Source organism: Ochotona curzoniae, unplaced genomic scaffold, assembly GCF_017591425.1.
Source record: "Ochotona curzoniae isolate NIBS_2020 unplaced genomic scaffold, NIBS_Ocur_1.0 scaffold_4505, whole genome shotgun sequence".
Classification (NCBI taxonomy): domain Eukaryota; kingdom Metazoa; phylum Chordata; class Mammalia; order Lagomorpha; family Ochotonidae; genus Ochotona; species Ochotona curzoniae.
Window position 1 is genome coordinate 466,529 of NW_024467118.1, and position 13,392 is coordinate 479,920.

Below are 13,392 nucleotides of genomic sequence, written 5' to 3' on the forward strand. Positions count from 1 at the left end.
TTTCTGTAAATGTGCTTTTCAAGTATAAAATGTTAAACAACAATAACAACAACAAAGCCAAACAATTCCATTTCTGTTATAAGATCAAATGGAGCTTGGCTTTCTGTCTTCACTCTCTCCTATACTGCAGGAATAAATGCATTGTGCTCAGAGCCATGGCTGTCTTCACCTCAGGTCCCCAGGAGGAGGTGGGGTGCCTGCTGGGGCAGGAGGATCTGTGGTGGGCAGTCCAGTGCTTGGCCAGACCTGGCCACCGAGGCACCCCAGTGACCCCAGCCTTCTGTGTGCCACGCCACGCCCTCCTGCCGCTCCCCGGGGGAGGCCGGCATGGCCCCCTCCCCTGCTCACCCACACAGGCCCCAGCAAGCCAGGCTGCCGGCTCTGAGTCACCAGTTGGGGCAGGGCTGGGTTGGGCTGCTGGCCCCTCTCCCTGCCTGTGGGGCCTCCCACCCACCTTCACTGGGAACCCCTGACCCCCCACCTGCCTCTGGGAGCCAAGTATGGGGGGGGGGGAAGTACGTGCAGGGAGGGGGTCTGGCAGGCTGCACCACCTGGGTGGGTGGTAGAGAGCAGCGAGGGTCCAGGGGCAACAATGCGCTCAAGGTTTGATTGCGTGTATCTGAAAGTTTCGGACCGACAGACAGATGTTGTTGGCTCACTCCCCAAATGGTCGCAGAGGCCAAGGCTGGGCTGATCTGAAGCCAGGAGCCAGGAGCTTCTTCCAGGTCTCCCATGCAGGTGCAGGGTCGAGGCTTTGGGCCATCCCTGCTTGTCTTCCCAGGCCACACACAGGCAGAGAGCAGGATGGGAAGTGGAGCAGCCGGGACTCAAACTGGTGCCCATATGGGATGCTGGGTTCCAAGGAATGGCTTTACCGGTACGGCACAACACCCCGGTTGGGAACAGCCTCCTTCTGCCACACATGCTGACTTGAGAACAATCAATGGGAACCACGAAATTGACGATGCAGCACGTCCCCTCGACAGTGAGCACCGGCTTGGAGTTTGGAATCTGGCACCGGGGGCCTGAGCATCTAACCTGCTGGTGTGCACGTGACAGGTGACGGCTGAAGTGGCCGGGTCCCTGCCCTCACGTGGGAGACCCTGGGGCGGTTCCCAGCTGCAGACTTTGGCCCAGGCCAGCCCCGGGTATCGTGGGCAGGAGTGGACAGTGCTCCAGGGGGGAGCCACACCAGGCACGGGGCCAGGTTGGGATTGACATGCACAGACGGCAGGACACTTGCCCGCACTGGTGCCCAGTGCCTGTGACCACGTTAGCAGGGGCACACATGAGGTGCTCTGGACTCAGCCACGTGAACCCCAAAGTCAGTAAGTGGCAGAGACAGAGGTGGGATGGGGGGCAGGGACCCCAGAGTTGAGAGCTACAGGAAGCCTGCCCAGGGACAAGGATTTGAGGGCACTGTGGTCCTCATCGGAAAGGGGCTAACCAACTGTGTGGCACGCCAGGGGTGAACAGGAGACCAGCCCACCCAGCGGTTGTGGGCCACTGGGGATGGACAGAGGACAGGGTGTGGACCCACGTCCCGCGAGGACTCTGGAGTGGCAGTCGCCTGAGGGTCAGCGGGGACGTGGCCTGAGCGGACAGCACCGGAGAGGGCCAGCGGAGTCAGGCCTGCAGCAGCCCCGCACTCTGCCCCTGGGGCGGAGGCCCTTCCCCACAGGCCCCCTGGCTGGCATGCCTTGGGGCGGCGGTGGCTGCAGAAGTCCCCACGCGGGCCCTGCTGGGAGACCCGTCCCCGAAGTCTCCTGGACCCCCGCGCCAAACCCAGCCTCCCTGGAGTCCCCGGCCCAGAGGACCCGGCTGCGCGGGGCCTCGGGGGGCACTGTGGGCCGCCCCCGCCGGCCACGCCTCCTGCCCGCGTCCCCGCCCGGCGGCTGGAGCAGCGCGGCGCGGGCGTGGTGTGGGCGGGCCGGGGGCGGGGCGCGCGGGCCGTCCCCCCCGGGCTGCGGGCGCGCCGGGCAGCCCCGCTCAGTGGTCGGCGGCGGCGGCGGAGCGGGCAGCTGGCGCCGTGCGGTCCCTCCCGGGCGAAGGGACTGCACCGGCGTGGGCAGGCGCGGGCGGCGCGGGCACGGCTGGCTGCGGGCGCGGGCGGGAGCCGCGCGTGGCGACCCGGGTCCCCGAGGCGCCAGGTCGGTGCGCGGGGCCGGGCGAGCCGTCGGGAGGGGTCGCCGGGGCGTCCTCGGGGGCCGGGGCGCGCGGCGGGCTGGGGTCCCGAGCGGCCCCCGTGGCAGGGGCCGGCCGGCCGCGCGCTTCCCGCTCTGGAAAGTTTGCCGCCGCCGCCCTGGGAGGGCTCGGCGGCGGCCGGGGAGGGAAGGGGGAGGGAGGGAGGGACCGCGGCGGGGAGGAGGCGGCCGGCGCCAGGCGGCCCGGGAGCCCTGGGCGGCGGCGGCGGGCGGGGCGGCCGCGGAGAGGGGCTGGGCGCGCGGGGTCCGGGCCGCTGCCGCGCGCCCCCTCGGCCCGTAACGAGCTCTCCTCCTCTTCCTCCTCCCGCAGACTCCGGAGCGCGCCCTCCTGCCTGTGCCGGGCTCCGGGCCGGGCCGTGGGGGGCACCATGCCCGCGCGCGCCGCCTGAGGAAGTCGGCCCGGTCCCCGCCATGGGTGCCCCGGCCCGCGCGCTCGCGCTCTGCGTGGCCGTGGCCTTGGCCGTCGTGGGTGGTGCCGCCTCGGAGCGCCCCGGTTCGGAGCCTCGAGTGGTGCGGAGGGCGGCAGGTAAGGGAGGACCTCTCCTCACCGCGGAGCCGGGGGAGGGAGCCGGGGGTCCCGGCTGGCAGAGGCATCGGGAGGCGGCTGCGGGTTCGCTGGTTGTGGAGGGGCCGCGGGAGCCCTGGGCCGGGACGGGGAGCGGGGACTTTTGCGCCTTCCCCATTGTTTTCTCGGGCTTTGCGCGAACGGAAAGTTCCTGTGTCCTGGGCCCCCCACCCCCACCTCCGCCCCGGCCCCGGTTCCCGGCCAGCTGTGGCCAAAGCGAGAGGCCCAACCTGGGAGGGCGGGTCTGACTGTGCGTGGAGGCACAGCCCCTTGGCCCCAGCCACCGCGTGGCCAGGTGACACCTCCCGCCGCCGCCACTCCCCTCGGTGCCTGCCGGACTGAGGGACGCCCGGAGGAGGCGGGTGCCGAGGGTCGTGGAGCTGCGGACCCGGTCGCGGTCAAGGTGCGGCGGGGCGTCCAGGTCCTGCGCCCCGGGGGCTGGACGCGGACCCCCGGCTCGCACCCCTGCCCCGGCGCTGCAGCCACGCCGGAGAGGGGTGGAGGAAGCTGTGGTTCCCCGAGAGCCTGCGCCCCGCTCCCCGGCCGAGGCCCCAACAGCCGCTCCTTTGTACCTCGGGCGGCCCGGGAGGTGCGCGCGGGGCGGTTGCGGGCGCGCGGTGCCAGGGAGGCGGCGGGCCCGCGGCTCCGAGGCAGATGGCGGCCCCCGCCCCCGCGCCCCTTGCGCCGCGCGAACAATGTCACTTTTTTTTATGAATGAGAGTGGTCCTGGCTTGAATGCGCGTGTCATTCACGGTGTGACAGAGGCCGGCGCGGGGTCAGCGCGCGCTTTGAGCGCCTGCTCCGACGGCCCCGCGGCCGGGGGGCGCCGACGGGGGCGGCCGCGGGGGGCGCATTACCATCCGCATTCGCATTCAGATGAAGATATTACTGCCCACGGCCCGGCGACGTCCTGCCGGCTCGCGGCTGGCTCGGGGCAGGCGGGGGGTGGGAAGCGGCGGCCCCCAACCCTCCCGGACCCCCCCATCGGCGGGCACGGGAGTGGGTGCTGGCTCAGCACGCCGCGCTCTCGCCTCCGCCTCGGAGCCGGTGGAACCAGTAGTGCGTGGCTGGAACCATAAACTTAATCCGGCTCTTTAACGACGTCGCCGGACAGTAAAAGCACAAACATCTCGCGCTGAGCTTCTGCCCAAGGTCCGTGCAGGCGCTGTCCCCCGCGCCCGGCGGCTGCTGTCAAGGGCGCTCTGCGCTGGCCCTGGCAGCTTCAGGCTGACCCGGTCAGTGTCCATCCGCGCGCGCGCACACGGGGGTGGCCTGAGAGCGGCCCGAGGGAGGGTCCCGCGCGCCGCGGGGCAGGGGCCCCGGGTGGGGGTGGGGCCTGCCCCCGGAAGGCAGCTGCGGCCTCCCCACCCCCCGCTGGCCAGCGCTGGACTTTGAGCCCTGTAGGCCTCGTGGTGGTTCATTAACCTGGCCCTATGCCTCGGCCTCTGGCCCTTGCGCCGAGTCTCAGCTGGGGCCTGTCGAGTCCTGGGAGGGGGCGGCGGGCAATGGTCTGTGGGGGTCTGGCAGGGCTCCTGGGCTCCAACTTCCTCACCTGTGTGGGAGGACCGATAATGGCAGGGTTGTTGGGCGGATTAGGCCGGATAATCCCCTAAACCCTCATTAGCCCTCCCCCCCATCCCCTTTCTCCCCTGTTGACTTTGCGGAATGTCTCTGGGTGGGAAACGGGAGCTGGGCTGGGGCAGCCTCGGTTCCCTGGGGTGTCCCTTAAGGGGCTACGTGCTGTGGAGCAGCCACCTTGTTCTCCACACCAGCTCCCTGGTTGGCATCGCGGCCTGGGGCTCGACCCAGGGTCAGAGTCCTTGCCCGTGGCTTCTCCAGCCTGGGGCTCGAATGCTGTGGGATTCCAGCCTTGTGCTGCGGTGGGGAAACTGAGGCACAGCCAGGGAGACCCCGGGCCCAACCTGCCTACTTACTCACCTCTGGCTGCACCCAGCCCCTGGGCTGTTAGCAGGCTGCCAGGTGGGTGGCTGGGTGGAGAGGGCAGGGCTCAGGCGATGGCCGAGGGTGAGGGTCCAGGGTGTGGCTAGCCTGGGGGCCGCGGGGCTGGATCAGGTTGAAGAAAATACTTGTGTGCAATGCTGACCTGTTGTCTCTGTCCAGACCAAACCGGACTCAGCTGGCTGTTGCCCTTGGGCCTGCGCCTGGGGCCGAGGCGGCCACAGCAGCCTGGCCTCAGCCTTCTGGGGGGCCTAGGCAGCAAGTGGTGCTGGGTGGTCCCCACAGGACAAACCGGGAGGCCCCCCCCCCCACAGGGCCCCAGGACCCTGTGGATGGGAACAGGTCCTCGCACTGCAGGGCTCTGGGGCCACACGGGTGGATGGGTGCGTTGGCAGACTTGGACCTGGGCAGGGAGCACACACAGTGGGCAGCTGGGCCCGCGAATCTAGGCCATGCGCTGACAGAATGACAAGTGATAGTGCAACTGGCCCAGCTGGGCCTGGACAGGGGCCTGTCTCCTGGGACCACCCACCCCTGTCCCTGGGACCCAAGCCCGGGCTAGCAGCCTGCATGAATAGGCTGGCCCACTCAGGGAGGCCCCGGGGTGATGGTCAGGGGTGCTGCACTGTGTCTTGGGGAGCCAGGACAGGGCCCACCTGTCGGGCTCCCCCCCACCCCCAGAGGGTCCCACAGCTCCTGGCGAGCCTTCCTGCCCGTGTCCACCTGAGCCTGGTGCGCCCACCTTGTTTGTAATGCTGGGACCGTGTGGGTAGGCCCTGGGTTCCGTGTGGACTTGGTCTCTCCTTCCTTGCTCCCTCCTGGGTGTGGGTGGGCACTCCAAGCCGAGCCCCGGGTCCACTTCCCGGCTGTGGCCCTGTTACCCGCCCCTGCTCCCGCGTGCACCTGTGACTGCCCGCCACAGCAGCTGTGGGGATTTCTGGGGTGTAGGAAGTGTCCTACTTCCAGACTGCTGGGAGCTGTGACACGCAGCACATAGCGAGGCTGACCGCTGGCCTGCGCACGGGGTGCTATCCTTGCCCAGGTGGCCCAGCAGGTGCACAGCTCAGGGTGCCCGTCTTGCCTTACAGGAGTCCCTGGGCCGGAGCCCATCCAACAGGAGCAGGTGATCTTCAGCAGCGGGGACACCTTGGAGCTGAGTTGCCCCCTTCCTGGAGGGGGTCACGTGGGGCCCACGGTCTGGGTCAAGGATGGCGCGGGGCTGGTGCCCTCCAGCCGCATCCTGGCGGAGCCTCAGCGCCTACAGGTGCTCAACGCCTCCCAGGAAGATGCAGGACTTTACAGCTACCAGCAGCGCCTTACCCAGCGTGTGCTGTGCCACTTCAGTGCGCGGCTGACTGGTGAGTGCCCGCGGGGTGGCAGGGGGCTCAGGCACCTGAAGGATGGATGGCGAGGGGCCTGGGGCAGCTCGGAGGCTGAGGGCCAGTGCCCGCTGTGCTCCCCTGTGCCACAGACGCTCCTTCCTCCGGAGACGATGAAGACGAGGAGGATGAGGCTGAAGACACAGGTGAGTGCCGTGCCAGCAGGCCGGGCAAGGGAGGGCAAGTGTGTGTGATGGGCTGTGGGCGAGGTTGGCACACGCTTGGGGGTGCTGGCTGAGCTGGGATGGGTGCTGCGGGTAGCTGCAGTGTAGAGGGCCTGGAGGGCAGCAGCATGGGCAGCTCCTGGCCCCTTTCTCTTGGGCACCACCTGGCTCACCACCCCAGTGGGAGCTTTGCTGGCCTGGCAGTGGGCAGTGTTGGGTCCTCTGGTACCCTGTGTGCCCTAGAGTCGCTTTGGAGGAGAAGAATCAGGCGGGCGTGAGGGTGGGGTGGCAGGGCCCCCGAGAGGTGCGGCCCACCTGCCTGCCTCCCTCAGACTCCGGGCTCTGCCGTGCCTGCTTCTCTCCGCACACTGCTGCCCAGGCTGTCGGCTGGGTGCTGGGCCTACCTTCCTGGATTGGGGCCAGAGATGCAGACCCGTGGGCCCCTGTAGGAGGTGGGACACCTCCCAGCTGTACAAGTGGGGTGGCAGACCAGGCAGGCATGGGGGCTGCAGGGAGCCTGGTCCAGCCAGGGGCCTGTCCAGCCAGCTCTCCCCGGATGCGGGAGGGGACATGGGCCAGGGCAGGCGAGCCTCGCGCTGCCGCCTCGGTCAATGGCCGGCCTGGATGCTTCTGTCCGCAGCGGCTCCTTACTGGACTCGGCCCGAACGGATGGACAAGAAGCTGCTGGCAGTGCCTGCTGCCAACACTGTCCGCTTCCGCTGCCCGGCCGCTGGCAACCCGACCCCCTCCATCTCCTGGCTGAAGAACGGCAAGGAGTTCCGTGGGGAGCACCGCATTGGTGGCATCAAGGTGGGTCCTGGGCAGGCACGGAGCCCGAGGGGCGGGACTGGCCCCAAGGGGCTGCACAATGACGCTGTGTAGATGAGGGGCCGGATTGCGGGGCCCGAGGGCCTCACCGTGTGCGCCCCCACAGCTGCGGCACCAGCAGTGGAGCCTGGTGATGGAGAGCGTGGTGCCCTCTGACCGCGGCAACTACACGTGTGTGGTGGAGAACAAATTCGGCAGCATCCAGCAGACGTACACACTGGATGTCCTGGGTGAGCCGACAGAGCAGGGCAGCGCGCGTGGGTGGGTGGGGCCCTGCCAGGCGCCAGGCTAAGCTCCTTCCCGCCTCTCGGCAGAGCGTTCCCCACACCGGCCCATCCTGCAGGCCGGGCTGCCCGCGAACCAGACAGCCGTGCTGGGCAGCGACGTGGAGTTCCACTGTAAGGTGTACAGCGACGCGCAGCCGCACATCCAGTGGCTGAAGCACGTGGAGGTGAACGGCAGCAAGGTGGGGCCGGACGGCACGCCCTACGTGACCGTGCTGAAGGTGGGCGCCGCTGCCGGACGTGAGGGCTGGGCCGGGGGTGGGCGCCCTTGCCGCGTTCCAATGGAGCTCGCCACACTCCGAGCCCAAAGGCAGACATCCCGTGGCGGGAGGCCGTGCCCTGCCAGAGCCCGCCGCGAGAGGCTGCCCCGCACCAGTGTGCCAGTGTTCGCCTGCTCACCGCCTCCTCCAGGCAGCCCTCCCCACCTGCCTCGTGCGGGGCACGCCTGAGCGGGGTCTCTTGTCCTCCCCTCCCCCACAGTCCTGGATCAGTGACAATGTGGAGGCGGACGCGCGCCTGCGCCTGACCAATGTGTCGGAGCGCGACGGGGGCGAGTACCTCTGTCGAGCCACCAATTTCATAGGCGTGGCCGAGAAGGCCTTTTGGCTGCGCGTTCACGGGCCCCGAGCAGGTAACCACTGTCCCACGCCTGCCTGGCACGCGGCGCTCCAGCTCCAGGGCCTCAGCCCAGCGTCTGCCTGCCACGCCCTGCACGCCCCCGCCCCACCCCCATCCCGCTCGCTTCTTGCACCCCAGTTCTCATGGACCGCGCTTGGCTCACTCGCTTGCTGACTCGTGGCAATGCCGCCTGAGCCTTCTGGAGGAGACCGCCACACCCCCAGCTGCTGTGGACCCCACCTGCACCTGCACCTGCGTGCATGTGCTCCCCCGAGGCCCGCAGCACGGCCTGCCTCTCCCTCCGGCCTGGCGCTGCCTCCTGCTTGCTCTGTCCACCCGCCTGTCCATCTGCCCCCAGCACCCAGGCACAGCCTGTGCCCCCCTCCCCGTGCTAACTGCATGCCGTTCGAGCTGCCTGCCCGCCTGGCGCTCACCTGGGACAGAGGACTTGCCGGTGGAGGGACTGGCTTTGGGCTCGGAGGCACCCTCGGTGGCCGTGGCCGCGGCCGTGTGGCCCGGGTGCTGGTGGCGGCGGCGGCATTTTCCTTGCAGCCTTGGCCAGATCTCCGTGGACGGTGGCCGTGGGGTCGCCCGTGGGGCGGTGGGGGCCGGGCCTGGGCTACGGCGGCTCTCTCCTCTCTCGTAGACGGCGGGCGCTAACACCACCGACAAGGAGCTAGAGGTTCTGTCCTTGCGCAATGTCACCTTTGAGGACGCGGGGGAGTACACCTGCCTGGCGGGCAATTCTATTGGGTTTTCCCATCACTCTGCGTGGCTGGTGGTGCTTCCAGGTACTGGCTCTGCTGCTGCCTCTGCCTGCACCTGTCCTCTTGGGGCTGCTGGCCCGGCACACGCCGGCGCTGCCAGGGACGCCCCCTCCCTGAGGCGGCGGTGGCGGCTTCGGGGTCTCCGGGGTGCCTGGGTGGTGGACGCTGGTTGGCTTGCTAGGCGCTTCTCTCCTGGTCCTCACTCGCCCTGCTAACTCACAGGCCATTCTGAATGCCCCCCTGCCCCTTGGCTGCCCGTGCTCTGGCCTGCCGGGTCGGCCGTGGGGACCCGGTCCAATGCTGCTGTCCTTGTAGCCCAGGAGGAGCTGGTGGAGGCAGGCGAGGCGGGCAGTGTGTACGCCGGCGTCCTCAGCTATGGCGCCGGCTTCTTCCTCTTCATCTTGGTGGTGGCCGCCGTGACGCTGTGCCGCTTGCACAGCCCGCCCAAGAAGGGCCTGGGCTCCCCGACTGTGCACAAAGTCTCCAGGTTCCCGCTGAAGCGACAGGTAACAGAAAGTAGATACCGGGTTCCGAGCCGCCTGGCCCCGCCGCGCCCCCTCCGCCCCTGCTCAGCCCCGCTGGGCGGCCCCAACCTGTCCCTGCCGACCCAAGCAGGTGTCCTTGGAGTCCAGCTCGTCCATGACCTCCACCACGCCGCTGGTCCGCGTCGCCCGGCTGTCCTCCGGGGAGGGCCCCACGCTGGCCAACGTGTCAGAGCTGGAGCTGCCTGCCGACCCCCAGTGGGAGCTGTCCCGGGCCCGGTGAGTGGTGGTGTGCGTGGTGTGGGAGCAGGGCTCTACCTGGGCGGCTGGGACGGGCAAGCAGGTGTCCTCACGTGTGGTCTTCTTCCCCTGCCTGCCAGGCTGACCCTGGGGAAGCCCCTGGGAGAAGGCTGCTTTGGCCAGGTGGTCATGGCCGAGGCCATCGGCATTGACAAGGACCGGGCAGCACGGCCCGTCACCGTGGCCGTGAAGATGCTGAAAGGTGAGGAGGGGAGGTGGAGGGGGGGGCGCCCCGGCGGGGGGAGGGGCCGTCGGCTGACGCAGCCCCTTGGCCTGCGTAGATGACGCCACTGACAAGGACCTGTCTGACCTGGTGTCGGAGATGGAGATGATGAAGATGATTGGAAAACACAAAAACATCATCAACCTGCTGGGAGCCTGCACGCAGGGAGGTGGGAGACGGGAGCCGGGGTCCACACGTGGGGAGGTGGGAGGTGGGAAACGGGGGCCGCGTGCAGGGAGACGGGGTCCAGGGTCCACACGCGGGGAGGTGGGGAGGTGGGAGACGGGGGCCACATGCAGGGAGGTGGGAGACGGGGTCCAGGGTCCACACGTGGGGAGGTGGGAGACGGGAGCCGGGGTCCACACGTGGGGAGGTGGGAGGTGGGAGATGGGAGCTGGGGTCCGCACGTGGGGAGGTGGGAGATGGGAGCCGGGGTCCACACGTGGGGAGGTGGGAGGTGGGAGACGGGGGCCGGGGTCCGCACGTGGGGAGGTGGGGAGGTGGGAGACGGGAGCCGGGGTCCACACGTGGGGAGGTGGGAGGTGGGAGATGGGAGCCGGGGTCCACACGTGGGGAGGTGGGAGGTGGGAGACGGGGGCTGGGGGCCGCACGCAGGGAGGTGGGAGAAGGGGGCCGGGGGCCGCATGCAGGGAGGTGGGAGGTGAGAAGCCATGGGCCAGGCGGGCCTGGGAGCGCGGTGCAGGTGGGCAGGGCAGGGCTGTCGGGTGCCCCTGCTGAGGCAGGCTCCCTGCAGGGCCGCTGTACGTGCTGGTGGAGTACGCTGCCAAGGGGAATCTGCGGGAGTACCTGCGGGCCAGGAGGCCTCCGGGCATGGACTATTCCTTCGACACCTGCCGCTTGCCCGAGGAGCAGCTCACCTTCAAAGATCTGGTGTCCTGCGCCTACCAGGTGGCCCGCGGCATGGAGTATCTGGCCTCCCAGAAGGTGGGTAGCGCTGAGGGCCGGGCAGCCAGGGGCGCTGTGAGCCAGCAGGGGGGTCGCCACGTGGCATTGAGCCCTGCCTCCCAGAAGGCGGGTGGCACTGAGGCCGGGCAGCGAGGGGTGCCGTCGGCCGGCAGGGGTGTCGCTGAGTGGCACTGAGCCCTGCCCGCCCCTCCCTCCCTGGCCAGTGCATCCACAGGGACCTGGCCGCCCGCAACGTGCTGGTGACAGAGGACAATGTGATGAAGATTGCCGACTTCGGCCTGGCCCGGGACGTGCACAACCTCGACTATTACAAGAAGACCACCAACGTGAGCCCAGCCCCGCGCAGGGTGGGGGGGCCCCGAGCTCACCCGCTGCCTCGCCGCCCACACTGCCCGCCCTCTGCTCCCCCCAGGGCAGGCTGCCCGTCAAGTGGATGGCGCCCGAGGCCCTGTTTGACCGCGTCTACACGCACCAGAGCGACGTGTAGGTGTCTCCTGTGGGCGTGGGGGTGGGCAGGCCAGGCCTGCCCTGGCAGGGGTAAGCCTCACCGTTCTGGCTCCCCGCAGCTGGTCTTTCGGGGTGCTCCTCTGGGAGATCTTCACGCTGGGGGGCTCCCCGTACCCCGGCATTCCTGTGGAGGAGCTCTTCAAGCTGCTGAAGGAAGGCCATCGCATGGACAAGCCGGCCAACTGCACACATGACCTGTGAGGCCCCTGGCCACGCCCCTTTGCATGTGCCCCGCGCCCCAGCCCCGCGTGGCCGTGACCACTGGCCCTCGCCCTCAGGTACATGATCATGCGGGAGTGCTGGCACGCCGCGCCCTCGCAGAGACCCACCTTCAAGCAGCTGGTGGAGGACATGGACCGCATTCTCACCGTGACGTCCACCGATGTGAGTGCCGGGCCGGGTCGCGGGAGAGGGGCGTGGGCCGGGCCGCGGGCATGGGTGGTGCTGAGCCCTGACCCGTTTGCCCCCAGGAGTACCTGGATCTGTCGGCGCCTTTTGAGCAGTATTCCCCAGGTGGCCAGGACAGCCCCGGCTCCAGCTCCTCGGACGACGACTCCGTGTTCACCCACGACCTGCTGCCCCCAGGGCTGCCCAGCAGCGGGGGACCGCGGACTTGAAGGGCCTGACGCCCCCAGGCCTGTGAGAGCCCATTGTGGCGCTCAGCTCAGCTGCTGCTGGCTCTGCCCTTGGCCCCGGCTCGGGTGGGCGCACGGACAGGGCCCACGGTGCCTGCGTGTGTTGCAGCCCCAAGGGCACCAGAAGTAGAATGTAGGGGGACCCCTGCCCCCCATTGCTGGCCGAAGGCCCCCCAGCCTCAGTGGTCGGTGGCCTCTGGCCCTCCAGGCAGGGCTTGTGTTGGGGAGGAACCCCTTTGGCGGCTCCCTTGCCCCTCGGAGACTGGAATTACGGGTACCCGAAGGTGGGCTCTCTTGGGCAGCACGGCCGCAGGGGGCCGTGGAGGAACAGGGGGCTTTCCTGGCGCTGCAGTTTTGTTTTAAAAATTGTACCTGGTCCTGGGTGTTTACCGCCCCCGGCCCCCAACTCCCCTCCCCGACGCGTCTTAACTTATTCACAGCCCAGGCCCCAGCGGTCGGTCCCTGGGAATGTTACGTTTCCTTTGCCCGCCCGTGGCTGGGCAGCCAGGCCTCCGCCGCGGGCATTTCTCCAGGAGATTCATTTTTGTGGACTTCAAGGCCCATGCTGGTGCCTTCGCCCTGACACTGCCTTCCCGGGGCGGGGCGAGAGCAGATCTTCAGATGTTATTAGATGTTACGAGTTTATATATCTATATATCTATATATATAATTTATTGCGTTTTTACGAGATGGCATTTGCTGTAGACCTAACACTGCTGACGCAATGCTTGTGTAGGCTGCCGGCCAGGGGAGGGGGGCCGCCTGAGCGTGGGACTTTTTGTACTGTTTAATGCCCCCTCCTCCCCCAGGTTAGGGCGGGTGCCTGGTGGCACAGGGGCTGGGCCCAAGTCATGGACGAGACTCTGAAATAAAAGCCTGCTTCAGAGTGCTGCCTGGAGCCGTCTGCTGAGTGGGCCCCCAGGGACTCTTCCAGACCAGGTCGCTGCTCCCATACCCGAATAGATTTCTTGGTGGTCTGTGGGTGTGGGAGTCCCCTGGCTGTTGCAGCAGACCCCTGATGTCACCAGATGCAACCCCAAGATGGGGGTGTGGAGGCTGAGGACAGTAGGTGTCCTTAGGGGTGTTGGCAAGGGGCCATGTGGCCTCGCTGGGTCCCCTTGGCTGCGGCCACACCTGGTCCTACAGGCTCCACCCTTCCCCGCCTGTCCAGGCGGGTGCAGCTGGTGCCCTTGGTCTCAGGGGAGCTGAGGGCTGGGCAGTCTGGGAGGCTCCATTGGAGGAGGGGTATTGGGCCAAGCTGGACTCCCCGCCCCTGCTGTCTCACCCTGGGTTGTGGGTGTTGTTCATGACCCTGGGGGCAGAGGAAGTCCCAGTGGGGGGTGTACCTCACACTCCCACCCCCGACGAGGCTGGGCATCCTGGGTCTGTGGTAACACCTGAGGTAGTGGCCAGGACAGGGAGGTTTGGAGGGGCAGCTGCACTGCCATCTTGTGGGCAGGCAGAACCCAGGGCTTGGCACATGGGCTGGGCGCCCCCTGTCGCTGAGCTGGGGCGGCACAGCTGGTGGGGAGGCCCTGTGAATGGTGGAG

The 13,392-nt window shown here is 68.5% G+C and overlaps 1 protein-coding gene across 4 annotated transcripts; it reads left to right on the forward strand.

Annotated features, from left to right (window-relative positions):
* Window positions 1-2,615: 2,615 nt before the first annotated feature.
* On the forward strand, window positions 2,616-12,022 carry FGFR3 (fibroblast growth factor receptor 3). 4 transcript variants are annotated; one of them, XM_040966406.1, is made up of 17 exons: window positions 2,616-2,730; window positions 5,817-6,086; window positions 6,200-6,262; window positions 6,912-7,081; window positions 7,206-7,329; window positions 7,414-7,604; window positions 7,864-8,014; window positions 9,084-9,274; window positions 9,384-9,529; window positions 9,631-9,752; window positions 9,832-9,942; window positions 10,528-10,718; window positions 10,904-11,026; window positions 11,113-11,183; window positions 11,267-11,404; window positions 11,486-11,591; window positions 11,678-12,022. In XM_040966406.1, the coding sequence occupies exons 1-17, from the start codon at window positions 2,616-2,618 to the stop codon at window positions 11,822-11,824; spliced, it is 2,430 nt and encodes an 809-aa protein (XP_040822340.1). In that variant the 3' UTR covers window positions 11,825-12,022. The 4 variants fall into 4 exon arrangements, with proteins under 4 accessions (XP_040822340.1, XP_040822338.1, XP_040822339.1 ...); XM_040966404.1 differs by lacking the exon at window positions 7,864-8,014 and adding an exon at window positions 8,648-8,792 and having other exon boundaries at window positions 9,381-9,529; XM_040966405.1 differs by lacking the exon at window positions 7,864-8,014 and adding an exon at window positions 8,648-8,792.
* The last annotated feature ends 1,370 nt before the right edge of the window (window positions 12,023-13,392 follow it).

Coding starts and splice junctions, on each gene's coding strand:
- FGFR3 (XM_040966406.1), top strand. CDS start 2,616: ATGGGTGCCCCGGCCCGCGCGCTCGCGCTCTGCGTGGCCGTGGCCTTG. Junction 2,731..5,816: donor AGTGGTGCGGAGGGCGGCAG/GTAAGGGAGGAC, acceptor CTTGCCTTACAG/GAGTCCCTGGGCCGGAGCCC. Junction 11,405..11,485: donor GCCAACTGCACACATGACCT/GTGAGGCCCCTG, acceptor CCTCGCCCTCAG/GTACATGATCATGCGGGAGT.